The 22755-nt window shown below is 43.8% G+C and overlaps 1 protein-coding gene and 1 long non-coding RNA gene across 2 annotated transcripts in view; one reads left to right on the top strand and one right to left on the bottom strand.

The window, feature by feature from the left end:
• The window catches only part of LOC129637486 (uncharacterized), a 55022-nt gene extending 54345 nt beyond the window's left edge, over window positions 1-677 (bottom strand). Inside the window, exon 1 of the long non-coding RNA XR_008707494.1 lies at window positions 632-677. This is a non-coding gene — a long non-coding RNA (uncharacterized LOC129637486). The remainder of the gene's footprint in view (window positions 1-631) is intronic.
• Window positions 678-1546: 869 nt separating this feature from the next.
• ZKSCAN2 (zinc finger with KRAB and SCAN domains 2) lies at window positions 1547-18893 on the top strand. The gene is made up of 7 exons (XM_055561656.1): window positions 1547-3008; window positions 4021-4207; window positions 6413-6504; window positions 6834-6960; window positions 10009-10692; window positions 12479-12970; window positions 14291-18893. Exons 1-7 carry the CDS (start codon window positions 2604-2606, stop codon window positions 15211-15213), a joined length of 2910 nt encoding a protein of 969 aa, XP_055417631.1. The 5' UTR covers window positions 1547-2603; the 3' UTR covers window positions 15214-18893.
• Window positions 18894-22755: the final 3862 nt, after the last annotated feature.

Below are 22755 nucleotides of genomic sequence, written 5' to 3'. Positions count from 1 at the left end.
CACTGCAGACTTGAAACTTTGAGCTATAACTCTCCACTGCTCCCTAATGTACCTGAGCTGCTTGTGACACTTGCTTCTCCTAAAAACACCAGATGGCTCAAGGAGCTTATAAAAGACCTTATTTCTTAGCTGACTCAGAATTGTGGGTGGCCACTTAAGTCTGAAGTAACCTGGGGCAGTTATATCACCTCACTGAGGAGTCAACGTCCTTAACTCTAAAACAGAGGTAATCTTACCTGCTTTGTAGGATTTCCATGAGAACTAAACTTTGCCTAGTCAGGTCTTACTCCTCCTTTGTTTCTCATCTCTAGCTTCCCCTCTTCAAGAAACTTTCCCAGACTTCCTGACTAGGCCATTTCCTCTAATACACAGACTCTCAGCACCATGTTCCTCTCGTTGGCAGTACCTGCCGCAGTTACAACTATCCATTGTGTAATGTCTGCCTCTCTCAACAGCAGCAGGGGATGCTGTTTTTTCTCACCATCTATCACTATGTCTGGAAAAGGAAAAAAAAAAAAAGGCTCAATAAAAATTATTTTAAAGAGACAAAAGAAATGAAGCAAAGTAAACTTTGTAGCCAGCTGTGTAAAGACAACTTCTGGTATATACTAGATGCCCAGTAGAGTCTCACCTTGGAGAAGGCAGTGGCACCCCACTCCAGTACTCCTGCCTGGAGAGTCCAGTGGACGGAGGAGCCTGGAAGGCTGCAGTCCATGGGGCCTCTGGGGGTCGGACGCGACTGAGCGACTTCACTTTCACTTTTCACTTTCATGCATTGGAGAAGGAAATGGCAACCCACTCCAGTGTTCTTGCCTGGAGAGTCCCAGGGACGGGGGAGCCTGGTGGGCTGCCGTTTATGGGGTCGCACAGAGTCGGACACGACTGAAGTTACTTAGCAGCAGCAGAGTCTCACCTAATGTCTCTTGGCTGTTAGAATCTGCATGTCAAAATTTAACTAAGACTTTCTCTGAGAAAGAAAAGCCACTAAGTTGTATTTTCTAAAAGGCTATCTACCCAATTCCCCACCCCCAGCACAGGGAATTTTTTTTTTTTTTTTTTTGCTTTGCACGCTGAGGTATGCCAAATGCCTAAAACTGCCTGGCACCTAATCAGTAAAGGGATGGAGAGAGGGATGGATGGGTGGGCACTGTTCGGGGGTTTCACATATAAGTTGGGTGACTGGACAACTCCTCCCGGCACCACCAGGAGGAAGCCGCAGCCCGTTGGAGGGACTCTGAGCCAGAGACGACACCCCCTCCGAAAATTTTTGCACTCCCCCTCACCCCCCGCAGACTTGCTGGGTGCCCGAGACAGTAAGAATCTCCCAGGCGAAAAGCAGACCCTCACGCTGCACTTCAGGCAACTGATGGGACATTTACAGATGCAGATATTCACAGCAGCTCCCACAGGGGATGGGCCAGTGCGGCGCCATGTCCCTCCGCAAGGGCTGCAGTCCCGCCGTCCGACCGCCTCACGCAGGAGTCCCGCCAGCACGCGACAGGTCCCAACGGTTCACGGAACCCTCCGCCAGGCAAACGAGTTCTCACACCGCGCGACAGAAAGAACTTTGCACCGCCTCCTCAGTAGCGCTCCTCCACCTCACAGTCTCCCCGCCTCCCAGATTCCCCGGCTGAGCGAGGACGCCCACTCCCCTTTCTTGTGCAGTTCCACTGCCTCCAGCAAAGTGCCCGTACTGTGTCCCTCCGCCCCGCGGACGCAGCGCGTAAGCCCCGCCGCGCCCCTTCTCATTCCTAAAGTGTCTCAGCAGCGAGTCACTGCGCCGCGCGCTCTCGCGAGAGTCCACCGCGCAGCCCCCTCCCCCCAGCCCCTCGCTAGCGAGGGAGGCTCCCCTGAACCCCACGGCGCACGGGCGCGAGCGGCGCATGCGTGGCCGCGGCTCCCAGCGCCCCCCGCGCAGTCCGGGAACAGAGCGGATGAGCCGCCAGCGAGGAATCCGTAGCCTCTACCCTGCGAAGCGTCGCTTGGTCCCCGCAGCTCCTCTCCCTTAAGGGGCAGAGCCGCTTAGCGGCTTTCCTCAGCGTGCGGAAGTTTCCTGAGGACGGCCCAGGCCACCTTGAGCCAGAAAAACCAAGCGCTGGCCTCGGATAACGCCGGCCCCTACCAGCTGCCCACAGCGGCCTGGGCGCGCCGCCGTGTCCCGAGCCTTGAACCCGGAGCCGGGGGGGGCTTGCACACCCGGCCCCACCCACTCGGGGCCTCGCCTCCCCGGGCCCCTGACACACCCCTCCCGGCCCCACTGACCGCCCTCGCCCTCCTGTCCTCGGTCCCCTAGATTTTCTGGTCCTCTAGCCTCGCTGTTTCAGACATTGCACTAAAAGATGAATCCTGAAAAACCACATCGCGGGGACATATATTGTGGCGAAAAGAGGCCGAGTTTTTGGACCTTAAAGTACAAGTTCATCTTTTCAAGGGCCTAGGATAGATTTGAGCTATCAGCCTAGGGTACCCTGTTCCTGCTGACACTGCTGTTCTCACCTCCCTTCTTCCCCATACTTCCAAAACCATTAGCAGGCGGCTCTCGGAGGTTTGACTTCTTTGAGTCTCCTTAGAATCAGACGTGAGGTTGACCTCCGGGTTAGAGCATGGCTGCATCCGTGGACCCTCAGACCGACGCGCCCCTGGAGGTTGAAGGATGCCTCATAATGAAGGTGGAAAAGGAGCCCGAGTGGATATCAGAGCCCATTCTGGAAGGATCGGATAGCTCTGAGTCCGAGACCTTTCGCAGATGCTTCAGGCAATTCTGTTATGAGGATGTGACTGGACCCCATGAAGCTTTCAGTAAACTCTGGGAACTTTGCTGCCGGTGGCTGAAGCCAGAAATGCGTTCCAAGGAACAGATCCTGGAGCTGCTGGTGATTGAGCAGTTCCTTACCATTTTACCGGAGAAGATTCAGCTGTGGGCACAGAAACAGTGTCCGGAAAGTGGAGAGGAGGCGGTGGCCCTGGTTATACATTTGGAGAAAGAGACTGGAGGACTAAGACAGCAGGTGAGAGAGGCTTTTCCAAATTTTTATGTTTAGCAAGGAGAGGGTGGAAAGGAAAGTGGACAAGAGATGCATTGCAGAAAATGCAAATTACAGAAGGATAAATAGTAATGAAAGACCTTTAAAGGGGATCTACCTAAAAGGGATCAGAATTTCATATCAAATAGGAAGAAAGCTTTGGTTGAACTATTATCTTGCAAATGACACTAAACATTATGCATCTGAGTATTTGTTTTAAATCTTTCCATAATGTTTCCCCAAAATTTTGAGAGATCAATACATTATGCTTCACAGGATTTGACTTCTGCAGCTTGCTCCTAAAGAGGGCTGTTTTGATCCCTCTCAAAATAAAAAAAATTTTTTAAAAAGAAAGGACTTCATCAGTTATCCCAGGGCCTCCTGTAGTCCTTTAATATTCCAGTCCATTCTTCTGAAGTGCCGTCCGTGTCATCATCCTTGTCACCCTTCTCCATTTTAATCTCTGATCCTTATTGTCAGTGACTTTGCATGCTCCTCTAATTGTTTTTCAACAGCCCCTTTCCCTAACCTCATGAAATCCTGCAAGATTTGCACTTTCACCTGCCAAGGGATTTGCATTTATGTAAAGACCTGTCTATTAGCAAGTTGCTGTGCTGGTCAGAAATAGACACTCAATGTCAAGATTAATTTTCTAAGTTTTCATTTCACTAGTGAATTAGTGTTCTGAGAACTTGCACTTCTCTGTGAACCTAATAGTATCAGAATACTCAGTATTCTGATACCAAGGAGGCTCTGTATTTACTCTTAACAGATTTTCCCTCTCTGTATATTCCCCCTCTCCTGTTCCCTTCTGCCTAGACTTTTTGGATAGCACTATGGACCTGATGTCCTCAGAAGTCCCATTGGGAATGGAATGAAATTTTCACTCCTTCTCACATCTTCTATCCTTCTTTGATATCTTTCATGGGGGAATTTGGCCCTGATCTGGCCCTCTTTTCCTCCCTTTTTCCATTATGGCATTGACTTTATTTCCCAGGTTAGCAGTCCTGTGCACTTGGAGAAGCAAGCCCCCCTTGGAGCAGCCTGGGAGGTGGCAGACTTTCAGCCAGAGCCAGTGGAGGCCCAACCCAGAGTGATGTCTCAGGAGGAAGCTGAAAGCCTCCACTCAGGACGCCAGGAGCAGCCGAACCAAAAGAGAGAGCTTCGACCCTTACCCAAAAATGGTAAGAAGAACATAGTGCATGCCCTATGCAGAGACCGTGGCAGATTTGTTTTGTAGCCCTAACATTCTGACTTGTTCACTATAGGGCCCTCTCGATACATACTTGAAAATAAATTGAATATTTGGGGAGAAGGACTTCATTAGCTTCAAGAGTTGGGAATATGGGTGACGACTCTTTGGGACCCCATAGACTGTAGCCCACCAGGCCCTTCTGTCCATGGGGATTCTCTCGGCAAGAATACTGGAGTGGGTTGCCATGCCCTCCTCCAGGGAATCTTCCCAAGCCAGGGATCGAACCCAGGTCTTCCACATTTTAGGCAGATTCTTTACCGACTGAGTCACCAGGGAAGTCCAAGTAAAAGGGATCTTAAGATGAAATTTGAGAAAGTTTAAATTGTCCAGACTGGCCTTAAGGTCTACTAATGTTATTTAAGAGTCTGCATTCTGCAATCAGCTTGTGGGTTTTAGTTCTGCATGTATATGGTTTCTTGGCTGGCTATAAACACCTTGAAAGATTGGAAGAGGTAATGAGATTTATTTTCAAAAGTGACTCAAAGTAAGGTACAACAGAAGTGATATGTGAGAGGGATAAGACTTCGCAGAGAAGAGACCATTGATGCTCATGTCTGCCCTGGACATTAATGAGTCAAGTCAGATACAAGGAAATGAAGACCTGTCCTCCCCATCCCCTGCAGCGTAGTGTCAGGCTTAAAGAGAGGAGTGGAAAGATCACTGGACCTTGAGCACAGTATAAAAAAGCATGGGTTTATATCCTTTCTCTGCCCTTCTTTCTTTGTGATCTGAGCAAGTAATATTAATTAACCTCTGTATTAATGCATAGAGATTAAGAGATTAGACTTTAGAAGCAGACAATCTGGGTTCAAAACCTAATTCGGCCATTCTTTATCTGTGTGACCTTGGTCAAGTTGCTAAACTTCTTGAACTTTTCCATTCTATCATCTCTAAAAGGAAGATAGTAAGATTTTAGCATAGAGTAAAAGAAGTGCCATAAAAAAGTCAGTGCATAATAGTGCTCAATAAATGTTAGTTTACTTTCTCCCACAATGGCATGGTTATTTTTAAACTTTCAAATCTATCTGATTTACACAATCCCTCATCAAGAGGCAAGATTCACTGCTTCAGACACCACCTCCTTATCTGTCCTGAAATTCATGTTATGATAAAATGCTTTGCAAATATTAATGGTTTCTGGATTCTTCAGTGTTTGTTCATCAACATCAAAGTTCCTGTGTTCACATGGATTAGATGTTGTCAGTTACTTTACCTGGTAAATGTATGGTATTTCTGGGTTTTGCTATTCCAGGGTGATAAGGAGTTCCTAAAGTGGGAAAGTTTGTCTGTGGAGGTTCTTACTGGGCGTATGGAGGACAGGAAATTTGAGGGATAAGTATCTCAGAAAGGTGAATGCCTTCTAAAAGATGACATAGGATTTCAGCCAGGTGTGCCAAAGGAAATAATATGTTTCCAAGGAAATGGTTCCATTTGGTTTCGTAGAAAGTAGTAAAGCAAGCTTCTGAGTTCTTGGCCACAGTAACATTTATTTTTGAAGTTTTCCTAGATAGTGCTAGGGCAGAAGTTAGACTACAGATTGTCTTATACTATATAAGTTTATTTATTTTCTTTCCACCTTTCTGGGGGCACGTTTGCCTGTAGTATTCAGTACTGCGTGTCTATATTTGTTAACTTTATAAGGATGATATGTACTCAGAGGGGATGAATTTATGCTAGAGATTGCAAACTGGTAACTCATGTGACAAGTCAAACTTGTTTCTCAAAGAGTTTGGGGATGGAGGTTTTGTTTGTCTGTAGTTCTCAAGGTTTAAGACTTGAGATTGTACATAAAAATCCAGCTTTCTGACTTATCTTGAAAAACGTTAAAAGCTCTGGCTATGGCAGGGCCATAGTCTTTAACAGGGAGGCATCACCCAGAACCGAACACTGGACCTGTGCTCTCCAGTTCCCCACAGTCCTCACCTCCCCCCTTTCATGATGTACTTTACCCGCATACTTCCTAAAAGCATCTGCATTTGTGAGCCCTGCTCATGGTTTGGAGCACTGTTCTGAACTCATTGAGAAAATGACCGATTTGTGTTGGTTTTTTTATACATGCTTATCCATAAAAGGAGAAGCAGATGAGTAAAAGGGCCAGAGCCCACAGCACTAATAGTTTATTTTCTTCTTACAGCTCGGCCTTCTCCCTGGGTTCCTTCTCCTGCTAATGAATGGAACACCATAGATCAGGAAGTAACAGCCACTCGAGTTCCTGTCAGGTCCCAGGTAAATTGTAACAGTTCTCTCTGGCCTAACTTCCTAGGATATTCAGTCACAATGATTTCTTCAAACCTCTGTACCCACTCCAAGAGACTTTTCCCCCATTACTCCTTTTCCAGAAAAGACTGCACGCAGCCTTCTGAGTAATCAGACTCCTTGCTGAATCCTTTCTCTTATGATTCTTTATAGTACCTTTGCTTCATTTGGCACATAATGTATACTTAGTTCTTTGATTTCAGTTTTTATCTAGGGCTTTCCTATCCTTCATCCATGATCATTCATCCTTCAGAACCTGTGTGGTTGTCTTGGTAGTCATTACTCTTAGTGTGTTACAGGGACCAGTGAAAGATGTCCACATGGCAAGAGGTTTTTCCTACAAAAAGAGTGTGCATCAGATTCCTGCTCACAAAGACCTCTACCGGGATATTAGAAAGGAGAGTGTTGGGAACATGGTCTCCCTGGGTAAGGATTCTATCCCTTTTCAAATAAAAGATGTGAGGATTTCTAGTGTATTCACTTCTACTGATAGTAAAATAGTTATAAAAATGTTATTTTAAGGACCATGGGTTTTTCTAGTCATTTCTGTGCTCTAGCATACCATGTTCTCTTACCTCACTCATTCCTTTCTTCCAATTTATCTTATAGATTTATACATATTCTTATAATTTAGTGATTAAAACATTAGAGAGGTTTATAGATGATTGTCATGTTATTTAAATATAAAACTCACCTACATCCACTAGACTAAAAACTCTATCAAATCACAAGTTATTTTTAGGATTTGTTTTTGTTTAACATACAGTAACCCCAACATTGTGCACAGAGCCTATCTATGGGTGGTGTCCAGCAAATATTCATTGAATGGATGGAAATCTTATAAATGGAAGAAAAAAAGTGATTTAAATATAATACCCTTGTGAATTATTTAAATAGCACACATTTTTACAAGCACACATAACCACTTGTTAAGTGTAATTTTACAAGCAGACTTTTGAAGAACTGTATCATCTGCTTTAACGGCAGGGATAAATATGCTTCATTCATATGTAAGCTGCAAGTCAAAGATTACTTATGAATAGAATTAAAGGCCTAAAATGTGTACAATACACACTATAGATACTACAGACCTGTGCTGTTTAATAGAGTAGCCACTAGCTACCTGTGGCTATTTAAATTTATAAAATTAATTAAAATCAAATGAAGTTTAAAATTCAGTTTCTCAGTGGCAGTAGCCATATTTAAGTTATTCAGTGACTGTACTGGACAGCATAGTTATAGAACTTCATCACAGAAATTTCTGTTTGACAATACATGTAGACACTAAAGTATAGAGATTACAAAATGGGCCATGTCAAACTGAATGAATGAAGATAAGCCAACAGTTGTTTGTGATCAGAAAGCAATTAAAGCACTTGGAAAAAATTGCCAATTTAAGATGATACCAATGACACACCAGTAACAAAGCACTCTTCCCAAAACAGCAGGACCCTTGATTTTAACTTTCACTTAGGGCATCCATGCCTCATTGCTGACCATTCATCCTTCAAAGAGTGGGGTGGTTATCTCAGTAGTCATTGCTGTTAGTTACAGAGACCAGTGAAAGGTACCCACGTGGCAAGTTGCCCACAAAATAGGTGTTTCCTAGTGTTGCCTTGGATCGCACAGCATCCAGACCTAGTAAAATGATGGATTAGAGGCCTTGGTGAAAGCTGCCGTGAGTGGGTTAGAGACCACACTCTGCACCTTCAGCTGTAGCCCAGTGATTCCATGTGTAATAATTATATATGGAAAGGCTCAGGGACACCTGACACAGTGTTTTATCTTAGACTGTAAACTAAAGGCTCGTAAATCTAGCCTGAAAATTTATTTTGGCCTTGCACAGAGTTGTAACTTAAAATTTTTTCATAAATCTGGATTTCCAGCATCTCTTAAAAAACCTACCATCAGGCACATTCTCACACTGCAGCAGGTGACCAGAGCAAAGTGGAGGAACTTGTGCTGAACGGCCAGGGCTCTCACTCCAGACTGCCTGGTCCTTGTAGATGTTTGAACTGCCATTGTCCGTGCCCTTCTCTCATGTGAAAATGAAGAGCAGATCCTCAGCCCCAGGGTTCTTTCAGCAAGGATTTGATTTAATGCTGCTTCTCTAGGAGGGGCTTCCTTGATAGCTCAGTTGACAAAGAATCTGCCTGCAATGCAGGAGACCCCGGTTTGTTCCTGGTTCGGGAAGATCCCCTGGAGAAGGGATAGGCTATCCACTCCAGTATTCTTGGGCTTCCCTTGTGCTTCAGCTGGTAAAGAACCTGCCCGCAATGCAGGACACCTGGGTTCCATCCCTGGGTTGGGAAAATCCGCTGGAGAAGGGAAAGGCTACCCACTCTGTATTCTGGCCTGGAGAATTCCATGGATTGTATAGTCCATGGGGTCACAAAAAGTTGGACATGACTGAGTGACTTTCACTTCACTCTCTAGGAAAATTCCATGAAGCTCTTGTGTGTGTTTTCTATAGAGGAAAACTAAATGTTATTACATACCTATTAGACATTAGACATGTTATAGATGATCACTTATTTAATATTCCTAGCACCTTGTTGAGATTCCTAGGTGGCTCAGTGGTAAAGAATCTGACTGTCAATGCCACAGGAGACATGGGTTCAGTCCTAGGTCAGAAAGATGCCCTGGAGGAGGAAATGACAACCTATTACAGTATTCTTGCCTGGGAAATCCCATGGACAAAGGAGCCTAGTGAGCTACAGTCAACGGGGTCACAAAGAGTCAGATGCAACTGAGCATGCTCACACGGACCTTTGGATAGATGATATTATTCCCTCGGAAACTGAGGCTCAGAGAGATTAAGAAACTTCCCCTTGTCAAAAAGTAAAGTTAAGTGGTGGAGCTAGGATTCAAATTGAAGACATTTTGATCTCCACAGTACTGTAAGGTAAAAAATTCAAGTTGCTTTCCTATTATTGCATCTCTTTCCCATTAATTTTGCTAGAGTGTCTCCAAAACTTCATGACTTCTCACCTCCCACAGCCCCGGTGTGTGTGTGTGGGGGGTGTGTGTGTGTGTGTGTGTGTGTGTGTGTGTGTGTTGAGTGGGGGAGTGAGGAGATACAGGGAACAGCTGTAAGCACACTTGATAAGTAACAAACACCAGTTCACAGGAGCATGCTGTGAGTCTAACAATGTTAGATACTTGAGAGACAGTCAAAGGTAATAAGTGTTTCTTACCCCTAAAGATTTTCCTTTAAGAACTAGCTGGGGAAGGAAGTGGTACATGCATGAGATGTGAAATGATAGTGTAAGTTAGTAGGTGATTGTGCGGAATAACTCATGCAGGAATCTAGTGAGCACTGTCATTGTTGAGGAAGGCTTTAGAAAAAAGACCAACTGGACAAGATCTTTAAAGGATAGCTGTGAACAAGTGGTCCGGGAGAGCATGCTAAGCAGGACCCTGGAGCATGCAGTCGTGATCTCTCTAGCCTGAAATGTGTTTGTCTCACTGTAGGAAGCACAGGGTCTGCAGCTAACAAGATAGCCCGGCTGGAGCCAAGAAAGGAGCCATGGACCATAGGTCTGCAGTCCTCTAATAAGAGGACTGTCCTGCGAAGCAACTACATCAAGGAAAAGTCAGTTCATGCTATTCAGATCCCTGCAAGGAATGCAGGGAAAACATGGAGAGAGCAGCAGCAGTGGGGCCTGGAAGATGAAAAAATAGCAGGCGTGCATTGGAGTTACGAGGAAACTAAGACTTTTCTTGCAATTCTCAAAGAGTCTCGCTTTTATGAAACACTTCAGGCTTGTCCCCGAAACAGCCAGGTATATGGTGCTGTGGCTGAGTGGTTGCGAGAATGTGGCTTCCTCCGAACACCAGAACAGTGTCGGACCAAGTTCAAAAGTCTGCAGAAGAGTTACCGAAAAGTGAGAAATGGCCACGTGCTAGAACCCTGTGCCTTCTTTGAGGACATGGACGCTTTGTTGAATCCTTCAGCTCATGCTTCATCCACGGATAAGCCAAGGGAGATTCTGTCTCTCCCCAGACTGAAGAGAATTGGCATCAGTGCTAAAGAACAGATCGATTTGGTGGAGGAGGAAGAAGCTGCAGAGGAGTCTGATGGTGATGAAATGGGCGTTGAGTTTATCCGGAAGCCTGAGCTTCATGGTGCCCCTGTCATATTTCAAAACCTGAGTGGTAAGAATGGCGCTTTTATTCTGGTATGAGAATGGATGATGTGGTCTTGTGGAAAAAGGAGTAGACCCCCCAGAAGTGACCAAATGCAGGGAATTCTGACACACACACCTTGCCACTCATCACTGTGATTGGCCACATAACTGAAAGTGCTCCTAGGTGTTCGTTGCTGCCCCCAGTGCAGTCTGAGTAACAGCCATGAAGGGTTCTTTTTCAGGTTAGAGCACAGCATTGAGTATTTGGAGTCTGGGGAGGGAAGATAAATGGAGTCCAGGGGTACTAAGGATGTAACATTATCTGAGAATTGTTATAATGCAGTCAGTTGTGTTAGATTATAAAAGTCAGGGACCCATTATCAAGGATAGCCGGTAAAAGAATGTGTAACCAACAAAAAAAGAATTGAAAAAAATGAAATTCTGAAAGAAGAAAGAGAAAAAGGAATACGAAGTAGATGCAACAAATGGAAAGAATAAAAACAGGATGGTAGATGTGTATCTACATGTCATTAATTACAAATTTAAAGGACAGGTTTTTCAGATATATTTTTTAAAAACTATATTTACAAGAGATACATCTTTAATATAAAAACACAGAGACATTAAAAGGATAGAAAAAGATATTATGCAAAAGAATGATGTTGAAATTTGGGGACTGGGAAATGCAGAACTAAACCACCAGTTGACAGTCATTGTATGACAGTTGACTTATCATATAACTACTTAGAACTCAATTTTCTGTCTTTAAAATACAGCTTAAATTATAAGCATAGTTGTTAGTGTTAAATGAAATCATATGGATGAAGGCATTCTGCAGATGCTAAAATGCAATAGGACATTGCCTGATGTCACAGTTATTAGTACCACCTTATGAAAAAGATGATAGTTTCTTAGATAAAATGGAAAAATAAACCAGACTAGAAGAGCTGAGACTGTAGCCATGATTGTACCTATTCACAAGAAACAAATCTCAGGAAAAAGATGGGAAAATGTATTACACGTGTACAGGTAATCACCATTCTGGAGATCCATAAACATGAGGCTCAGACAGTTTCAAATTTGGGAATCCAGTGAGACTGAAGGAAACCAGTGAGGCAGAGGATAGAAAAGACTTTCCTACTACAGATTACAACACCCCAAAAGCATGTTTAACTATATTCAAATATACTCTTAAAACTTTAATTCTGCTATAAAAGCAGGACATCTGCTTGTCTTATAGATCATTTCATCTCTTGAAGTAGAGGACTCAGTAACATCAAAAACTACTCTGGATATAGTTCTGCTCTTCAAAGAAGATGGGTTAAAGAGGTGATAGCAACTCTCATGCTGTTGGGTGTCTTAGTCCATTATTCCTAAAAATTTTTAAAAGGCAGGCAGCTGAGTCCTTAATAACCATAGCAATGGCAGATTTAGGGGCTGCATTTTTATTCTACCAGATAAACTTTGAGATCAGTATATCAACTTTAAAATCCTTTTGGGTTGTTTTTACTAAATAGATTCGAGAATTGATATCTGTACAGTTTGCGTCTTCCTACCCAGAAGTATAGTATCTCTCCATTCTTTCTAATTCTTTTATGTCTTTCAATATAATATTATAGAATTTTTATACAGACCCTCTCCTTTCTTGCAAAGCTTATTCCAAGACATATCATTGTTCCAGGGAATGGGATTTGTTTTCCTGTACTTCTTATATTTTGTAATGTATGAAGGCTACATACAACTTATATCTTTGAACTTCACCCTTGAATGGCTGCAGACACCTTGTATCTTTGAACTTTATCCTTGAATGGCAGGTGTGCACTGGGGCTACGAGGAAACCAAGACTTTCCTTGACATCCTCCATGAGACTCGGTTTTACGAAGCGCTGCAAGCCTGTCATCGGAAGAGCAAGTTGTATGGGGCCGTGGCTGAGCAGCTGCGAGAGTGTGGCTTCCTCCGAACTCCGGAACAGTGCCGGACCAAGTTCAAAAGCCTTCAGAAGAGTTACCGCAAAGTGAAAAATGGCCACGTGCTAGAGTCTTGCGCATTCTACAAGGAGATGGATGCTCTGATTAACTCTCGGGCATCTGCTGCTCCCACCAGCTCCCCAGAAGAAGCCCCGTCACCCTCAGGTCAAGAAAGAGAGGACATGGAAATTGAACCCCAGGAACCTACGGTCTGGGAACCTGAGGAGGACTCCCAGGAGGCGCTTGTTGAAGACTCTGGCAGTGAGAGAATGAGTGAGGAGGAAATCATGCAAGAACCAGAATTCCAGGGACCTCCATGTTTACTGCAAAGCCTGAGTGGTAAGGATCATTGGGGCTCTGGGGTAAAGGAGGAGTCAGTGGGATTACTGACAAATTAGGAGAGCTGGCACATCACATGTGCATGTATGTTCATTAAACAGTATTTGTGTGTCCTGTGCTATTTGAGGAGAAGAGTAAAGTAGCAGTGAATAAAACAGAGTCCCTGTACTCATGGTGCTTCTGTTCAAGGGCAGAGCTTACATTTTTGTGATTTAGTCTTTGGGATCTCAGCCTTTGTTTTTGTGTGTCGGGGGCAGATAATGTTTATATCTCCTAGAAATACTGTTGGGAAGAACTTGGAATTATATGTGAGAAAAACTCAGGTCAAGGAGACATGTTGGTAAGCTCAGAGCAGAAATGTCTGTTATGTGTGATATGCATAAGAAAAAGGCAGAGACAGACTTTATTCTGGTTCTGAGCTCTACCTACGGGTGTCCCATCAACCACTGGATGCCCTCACAGGCATCTCACCAGCAGCCCAGCCTTAAAAGTTTCAAAAGGAATATCAACACCTTCCTTCCCACACCATGGCTCTTCCTGGTGCCCTCCCATAGCACATCCGACCTGGAAAGGTCGGGATGTTTTTTGATGCCTTCTCTTTCGTTTACATCCAGGCAGATGACATATTTTCTCAACTGTTGGGGAATTTGCATCTGCCCCCTCTTTAGTTGCCGTAACCACTAGTTTAACGTTTCTCTGTCTCTTGCCTAACCTATTGTAAAAGTCCCCAAACCAGTTTTCCTCATTAGATTTGTGTTAAGCTTCCACAGCCATCCTTAATCTGAGCTTGTCTTTTTAATCTTACCTGTCATTATTTTCCTTCCTATACTCTATGCTGATTCAAAACAAACATTTGAAAAGGGAGTTCACACACATGCTCTTTGGTATTTTTATGAGAATTTGTAGTAGGCAAAATGAAATTGTTGACTCTGGAACTGCTGAGTTGATAACTTTGGAAACAAAGTCCTTCTGTACCATCTCTGGTGAACCTTGTATTTTAAGATGAGCTCCAGACCTGTCACCAAATTACCAGGCTCTGTGTAAGCCAACTGCTAGGCTGTAACTTCCTCCAAGGCCCAGATGGACCCAATCAGAACACTTCCCAAGATGACATGATTAGGGCTTCTTACGTAAGTCAGTGGATTCACTGATGGCTGTCCATGGGACTGAAAGAAAGTAAGGCCCAGTGAATCAGAAAAGAGTCCCCCTTGCCTGAGGTCAGTGAAGCACACAGAAGCCTTAACGTACAGGGACTGTCAGCTGTATTATTTATATTAACCCAGAACTGGTCTGAAATTTTTATTGTCTTCTTTTTTTCAGATTTTGAAATTGAAAGTAGTATCAAGGAAGATGCAACACAGGTGATCTGTAAGGACATGGAGCAGCATAGGGCATTCATAGAAAAGTCTAAAAGGGTCGTTTCCCAGAATGTTGATCCAGGTAAATATTGTAAAAGAGATTGCATCTCAGGAAGACAGTGGGAAAACCTTCACGGAATCCGACAGGGAAAACTGATGCCTCAGCCTCGAGATTTGGGGAAAGCCGTAGTGCATCAGAGGCCTCTCGTGGGGAAGAGGCCCTTTCGGCTCCTCAGATATGGAGAAAGCTTTGGAAGGAGTGCGCGTCTCATGTGCCGCATGACCCACCAGAAGGAAAACCCTTCTAAGTGTAGTGTCTGTGGGAAGTGCTTCGGTAGAAGCAGGAGTCTAGTCCGACACCAGAGAATCCACACGGGAGAAAAACCTTTCAAATGTCTCGACTGCGGGAAAAGCTTTAACGACTCCTCCAACTTTGGTGCCCACCAGAGAATTCACACAGGAGAGAAACCCTACAGATGTGGAGAGTGTGGGAAATGCTTCAGCCAGAGCTCAAGTCTCATTATACACCAGAGAACCCACACTGGAGAGAAGCCCTACCAGTGTGGAGACTGCGGGAGGAGCTTCACCAACAGTTCGCACTTCAGCGCCCACCGGAGAGTCCACACCGACGAGAATCCCTACAAGTGTGTGGACTGTGAGAAAAGTTTCAATAACTGTACGAGATTTCGCGAGCACCGGCGAGTACACACCGGGGAGAAGCCCTACGGATGCATCCAGTGTGGCAGACGTTTCAGCAAGAGTTCTATGCTCACCAAACATCGGGAGGTTCATGTGAGAGAAAAGCTGCTGCCACCCCCGCCAGCATTCTGCTCCCCGGAGAACCCCCTCAAGGGCAAGACTGATGACTTCAGGCAGACTTTATGATGATGAGCTCTTCTCTTGCTAAACGTTCCCTTAGCCATTTTACCCTGATCTCACTCTCGGAAGCAGTCTTTTCTTAGCTAGAAAGAGTCATTGCCAAGATAAGCTTGAGAATATAAACAAGCTAAAGGCTTGGATCCTGTTCTTACCTCTGCCTCTTACTTGATTAGTCTATCCCTCTCCTTCTATGTGTCTCAACCTTTTCCCTTTAATAAAGTAAAGAAGATACAGGGTCTGAGTGCAGAGGGAAATTCTCTTCAGTATGTCGAGGCCACTGCCATGGGATCACTAAACCCAACAACATCCAGAATCCTTCAGCGCAGGGGAGAGTTGTTGCCAAGGAGATGAAAAGTGTTCAAAGTCGTTTTCATTATCTGCCATGTGTGATCCTGGATGCGACTCGATCACAGTTTCCTGTTTGGGTAGAAATTTCGGGAGCCTGATAAGAACCACATCGGATCTGTCTTGGGTTTGAAGGTATTCACTAAAGGAGACTGAAGATTTTTTCATTCCCTTCAGGAGTCTGTTGCAGTGTACCTTTTTTGTGTCAAGAAGTTGATCTAAAGAGCTTGGGTAGTGTTTCTGTATTGTCACTGAAACAATGCCCTGCCCTCCATAGAGACAGGGCACAACTGATCACCCATTGTCCTTTGTAGACTAACCCTCTCTGTACCTGAAGACTGACATGCCCTTGGCTGTTGCCTCTCCAGCCCAGGAGTAATGCAGTTCCCTTTACTGTTTCTTGTAAGTCCTACACTTACCTCTTCATTGTTCTGGGTGCCCTTGTCTGACTCTTCTGAACTACCATGCCTTCCTCAGACTGAGTAGCATGCATGCTCCTGGTGTGTCTCATTAAAGTGGAATTCAGACACTTTCCAGTTCTGAATGTGTAACTGCTCTGGTTTTTATCTAGAATATGACTGATAGGTGGCAAATTTTCTGCCTCCCAACCCCACACGTAGATATAATGTTATATAATTTTAGATAGTTTTTTAAAACTCTGAGGAGCCAGGGAAGAAGTGTGTTAGAGACCTGAAACATTCACTATTTCAAAGACCAGTTGGACTCCTTAACCCTGCTTTAGATCAGGTAGTCGCCTTGGTCCAGACCAGCACTCCAGGGCAGTTTGTTAAGTATACCGTTGTCTTTTTTTGAGGCCAGCTCTTGTTCCTGTGGTCATAAACCTCTCTGTAGAGCCGAGTAATCTGTACAATTCTACAGCTCACTGAGTGAAGGTGGAAATACTTTCTGACACTTCCAGCCCAGAACACTTTCTGTTTTCCACACTTAACCTGTTGTCTGAAAAGTCTCCTTGACAACCCCCAGCACTGACCCAATAACTACTGAAGGAAGAGTTCAGATGGGGAGATAGTTCACTTACAGATGTTGCAGATAAACACCTGGGATTTGTCATCCAAAGCTGTTCAGGATGCGACCAGTGGCATTTATACCCTTAAGATGACGGTGACCTCAGGGGACTTTGCTTTGGGAAAGGAGAAGTCACAAGTTTAGTGGAAAAATAACCAGAGTCAAGGCTGTGTGTAGATCATTTTTTCACTTTTCTCCTTTCCTTTGTCAGATGCTGTCTTATTAGAAGACATCTGAGTATGTTTGAATTTTCTGAAACTTAGCCAAGAAGGTACCAAGGAGGATATAGGCAGGAAGGAAGGAAACCCAACCTATGGTGTCAGAATAGGCTGTGGCCTGTTGGAAGGCAGGTGACTCAGGTAAACGTTGATAAATGTTTCTTTCTGACATTCGTTAGGAGCGTTACGATTGTTCACATCTCACTAGGTTGATTTCCGCTGTGTTGTCCAAATTATAAATCCCTAATAGTTAAGTGAAGTTTCATGTCACTAGTGTGCCCAGCACAGAGAGGTGTGTGTGGTGCCAGTGGGTGTGTGCTTGTATTGTGTAGATGTTCTGGAATTCCTGCTCTAGAGAAGATGCACATTAATAGAATCACCACTTAGTAATAGGTACCCAGGGTTGATCATTATATCAAAGCATGATTCAGGAAAGTAGATGATTTACTATAAATATTAATTAAGCACTGTTATGTGTAAGGCTATGTTCTAGGCACAGTGAGGGATATAAAAATGAAAAAAGGCTTGGTGTCTGTGCTCAAGAAATGTGCAACATGGTGAACAAACTATTGCAGCAAAAGATAATGCCAATTACATTCATGTCAGTTATGGAACATTATTTGTTCATTAATGAAAGAGCCACCTTCTCTTGCAGAAGAGTTTTTCTCAATGCCTAAAATCATATTCTCTACCTCCATCTCTTAAATTTCCCCAGTGGCCAGAAAGGCTCAGGAACCATTCCTTCTCCAAGTGGAATAATCCAATTCTGTCTGTCATGTCTGGGATCATGCCCAGGTGGAATTTGGGTCCCCTTACCTATTCTCAGTTGTAAGTGGGCATTTGGACTTGTATTAAATTAACTTAATGAACTTTGCTTCTATAGAAGGAGACAGTCCTACCCACCATCTTAGACCAAGGCTATTTGTATTTTGTCTTTTTTCAGGTGGAACATGAAAGTCAAAAGTGAAGTCACACTCTGATTACTATGTCTCATATCACATAACATTGCCTTCATGACAATCCATACAAGTTTTTTTTCCTAAGTTTCAGTAGCAGGGAAAGCTCTGATCCTAAAGCAAAAACAAAGTTACCTTACAAACACTGTGACTTTTTTTTTTTTTTTTAGCAACTTACTACTATTCTTTCTTCGTTCTGGCTGGTGGAACAAAGAAACTTACAAAAACAGAACTTTTAAGTCACCTCAGCCAACCACTTAAACATGTATTTACTTAATCCTGTCTTATATCTTTATACCCCATATCCTATTTTTTTAAAGTGTACATAAGTAGTCATTTTATTCTCTTGACTTCTTAACCAAGACCCTTTGGAGCCTGGCTGTATCCCTGTCTGCGCTTACTGTGTTACTCCCACAAATACCCTAATTCTTACTGGCATTTTTATTACACATACAACCTACTTTATTCATCTGGAAGGAAACATTTTTTTTTAAGAGGAAAACTTCACAGTATGCTTAAAACATCTCAGGGCAGCCTGCCACCTAGAATGAGCATTAGACCAGAAGCTGTAAGACAGGTTTCATTCTTGTCACTACCACTTTCTGAGTGTTGTTGGACAAACCAGAGTCTCTCTCGGCCTGAGTTCCTTATCTGAAGAGAAGTTGAGCATGATTGCCAAGACCACTCCAGCTCCTGTGAGGCTGTGGGGCATCAGAAGAGAGAAGTTATAAGACCAGGCCACCACCCTGGCTCGTCACTGCAGGCAGTATTCAGGCCATACTGAATCCATCCCATGAGTCCATCCCATACTTCAGCAAGAGGTTGCTGTGAGCAGTCCAGGAGCATGCTCAGTGAGGAGAAGGGACAAATCACTCATGTTCAACAGCAGGCGACAGACAGTGGCAGGTAGCTGCAGTGAAGAAAGCGAATTTGGGGACCCTGGTGCCCCATGACAAGCCTCAACTCTGAGGGAGCCGGGGACACCCCAAATGCAATGCTAAGCCCTTACCTCTGAATGCATTCCTAGTATAAATGTATGTCCACTCATTGTTTTGTGTGAATGTTCACTTAGATGTCTTCTTGAAAACTTGTATGTGAAATAAATGCCTAAATAAATGACTCCCATTGGTTTTTGCCATAATTTGAAGGCTGTCTTCATTAAGGAAAAAGAGAACTTATTCAAAGGTAATAAAAGCTGATTCTCACAGCTAAAGAGAATCTCAGTCTCTTTTCCGGTCCACTGTTCTGCCCCGCAGCTAGCAGGGGTCTCGTGTGAGCCCACAGCTATTCCCCTGCAGCAGTCCTCTGACAGCTATCACTGCCATTGTCCTAGAAGATGCTTGGCTCTAATTCCAGAGTAGATTGGCCTACTAGATTAGATTAGTAGAGGCACACACTGGGTGTATGCTCGGTGGGGCAGGCACACACAGCCTCTCCTGGTGGAACCAGTCAACGTGATTCCCCCAGACACAGTGCTGCTTTTGGTTCACTGTTTGACTTAAAGAGTTTCAGTGGCTTCCACTTAGCCCTCCTTCCCGTAGCAGCCCCAACTCCATAGGTCACAGAGTCAATGTAGAGATTTTGCCACTTGTTGAGGATGTTTTTCCAACTATACTCTTAGAAACTGAGAAGAACTGCAGGATGAATTTTGAGCTAGCTCACCTAAATATGAGGTGGATTCCAGACAAAGAGTCGCTCCCATCTAGACCTTACAAGCAGCCGACCGCAATAGCACGCACCCAAGGTTCTCGAGAGTGATAACTGCTCGGGGTCAGTACCTGAGAGTCCCTGTACATTTTCTATACTTTCCTTGAGCAAATGACCATGACCTTTTTGGAGGAAACAAAGGCTCAGAATATTCATGTTAGAGTTCTTCCACAAGATTATCTGATCTTCCATTTCTCTATGGAGATTTAGGTCTGTGAACTGACTCACAGAGTTAGTTAGATGAGAGATTTTAAATCTCAGGCATCAGGAGGTGGCAGGTGTGGGAGGCCTTCTCTGATGGTCCAGTGGTTAAGAATCCACCTTGCAATGCAGGGGACACTAGTTCGATCTGTGGGAAGATCCCACCTGCCATGGGACAACTAAGGCCACGCACCCTAGAGCCTGTGCTCCGCAACATCAGAAGTCATCACAGTGAGAACCTGTGCCCTGCAACTGAAGCGAGTAGCCTCCACTCACCACGACTAGAGAAAGCTCACGTGCAGCAACAAAGACCAAGTGCAGCCAAAATATATATTTTTTAAATCTCTAAGGGGAAAAAAGATCTATCTTAAGGCTACAAATGTTCAATTCCTACAAGTACCAGTTAAGACAATTAGATTTCACAGGAAGAAGAATGAATCCTTTGTGTTTCAAACACCAAAAGGAACACAGCTAATCACAACCTCCAAACCCCATGATGGGTGCAGGGATTTGGAAAGGAGGCAATGGTTTGGGGCCCAAGACTGGCAAACTGCCTACCCTGCTCTGAGGTGGTAGATGCCGCGGCAGTGTGGGAGTAGAGGGGACAGGGAGCAGGCTTGGAAGGCCGGCCCTAAGAGTTGGTTGGGTACATGCGCATGGAGCCGTGGGACAGGCAGGTGTGCTTGCGACCCCTCTTGCTAGAAATCATCCCAGCCGAGACAAGCATGACTCAGCTGTAGAACGTGCTGTCTCTGAGGACCGCTGCCAACAGCCCCGTGTGGTAGACAGACGAATGGCAGCCACAGAGGGCACACAGTAGGGCGTTAGGACCTGAAGATCATGGAGAGAGGGATGGGTAAAGCAGATGTGGTCTATTTATGTAATGGAATATTAGCCATAAAAAAGGATGAAATAATGCCATTTGTGGCTACCTAGAGATTATCATATGAAGTAAACCAAAATCAAATAGGTGGTATAACTTATATGTGGAATCTAAAAAAACTGATACAAATGAATTTATTTCCAAAACAAACTCACAGACACAGAAAACAGGATTACCAAAAGGAAAGGGTGTAAGGAGGGGTAAATTAGGAGTTTGGGATTAACAGATATACACTAAAGGTAAAATAGATAACAACAGCCTACTGTGTAGCACAAGAAACTATATTCAATATCTTTTAATAACCTAAAATGGAAAAGATGCTGAAAAAGAATATCTGAAATCACTTTGTTGTGTGCTTGAAACTAACACAACATTGTACCTCAACTATAATAAAATTTTTTTTTAATTTTAAAAAGTTAGGAAATGAAAGTAGAAGATTGGCATACTTCCCTTTTGGATTGCTTAAATTCAGAGTTCTTGGACAGTCTTCCGAGGGTAAGATGCAAGAACATAATACTAAGCCCCTCAACAACATAGCATGTGAGGACTCGGGCCAATCCTGGCAGAAGGAAAAGAAGCAGTACTTATGCTTCCTGCAGCAGAAAGAAACACTAGAGAATGTGTCCAAAATCCTGGATTCTAATTGAGTTCTGCCTTTAGATCACTGTGTGATTATAGTCAAATTATTTAGTTAGCCTCTCTGGATTTAGGGGTTGGACAGCATGAGTGGTTCCCAACATTTTCCCCTCAAGAGGTCTAAAGGTCCTTATGTGAAGGTAACTGAGAAAATACATGTGTGCAAAGTCCATTCAGAATCTCCTTGTCAGAGATCCACCCCCTTGCCATGATTCTGATATCCACAAGTTTCAAAACCTTTGATTAGATGACCTTAAATATAAAAACCACCACACTGTCCACTTACAGTTTTGAGGCAGTGTACCAATGCTTTATAAACATCTTATTTATTCTCAAAAGCATGCCAAAGGAGGTTTTCCATTGTACAGGTAAGGAAGTTGAGACTGAGAGAAATTCAATGGTTTCTTCAAACGTATACAGCAGACAAGCAGTTCTCAGACAAGTTCTGAGATTTAAACCTGGATCTTTCTTAAAATCCAAACTCGTAGCAACTGCATTTTACTACTGTCATACAGTTTCAAGCTCCAGCATCCTCAAATTCTGTGACCTCATTGTTCCTGAGAAGATGAGAGGTGGGGTAGAGGTAAACAGGTGATCTGTTTCAATTTTGGATTTGACTCAGAAAAACATCTACTTCTGCTTCACTGACTACACTAAAGTCTTTGACTGTGTGGATCACAGCAAACTGGAAAATTCTTAAAAAGATAGAAATACCAGACCACCTTACCTGTCTCCTTGAGAAACCTGTATGCAGGTCAAGAAGCAACAGTTAGACCCAGACATGGAACAATGGACTGGTTTAAAATTGGGAAAGGAGTATATCAAGGCTGTACATTGTCACCCTGTTTATTTAACTTCTGTACAGGGTAAATCATGCAAAATGCTGGGCTGGATGAATCACAAGCTGGAATCAAGATTGTTGGGAGAAATATCAACAACCTCAGATACACAGATGATGCACTCTAAAGGCAGAAAGTGAAGAGGAACTAAACAGCCTCTTGATGAGGGTGAAAGAGGAGAGTGAAAAAGCTGGCTTGAAACTCAACATTCAGAAAACTAAGATCATAACGTCTGGTCCCATAACTTCATGGCAAATAGATGGGGGAAAAGTGGAAACAGTGGCAGATTTTATTTCTTGGCCTCCAAAATCACTGCAGACAGTGACTGTAGCCACTAAATGAAAAGACGTTTGCTCCTTGGAAGAAAAGCTATGACAAATCTAGACAGCATATTAAAAAGCAGAGACACCATTTTACCCACAAAGTTCGTATAGTCAAAGTTATGGTTTTTCCAGTAGTCTTGTACAGATGTGAGAGCTGGACCATAAAGAAGGCTGAGTGCCAAAGAATTGATGCTTTTAAACAGTGGTGCTGGATAAGACCTTGAAAGTCCCACCCATAGACAGCAAAGAGATCAAACTAGTCAATCTAAAGGATATCAACCCTCAATATTCATTGAAAGGACTGACGCTGAAGTTGAAGCTCCAATATTTTGGCCACCTGATGAGAAGAGCCAACTCATTGTAAAAGACCCTGATGCTGGGAAAGATTAAGGGCAGGAGGAGAAGGGGGCAACA

This window comes from Bubalus kerabau, chromosome 23 (genome assembly GCF_029407905.1).
Source record: "Bubalus kerabau isolate K-KA32 ecotype Philippines breed swamp buffalo chromosome 23, PCC_UOA_SB_1v2, whole genome shotgun sequence".
NCBI lineage: Eukaryota > Metazoa > Chordata > Mammalia > Artiodactyla > Bovidae > Bubalus > Bubalus kerabau.
The sequence above is the reverse complement of the archived record's forward strand: the minus strand, read 5'-3'. Positions and strand labels throughout refer to the sequence as shown.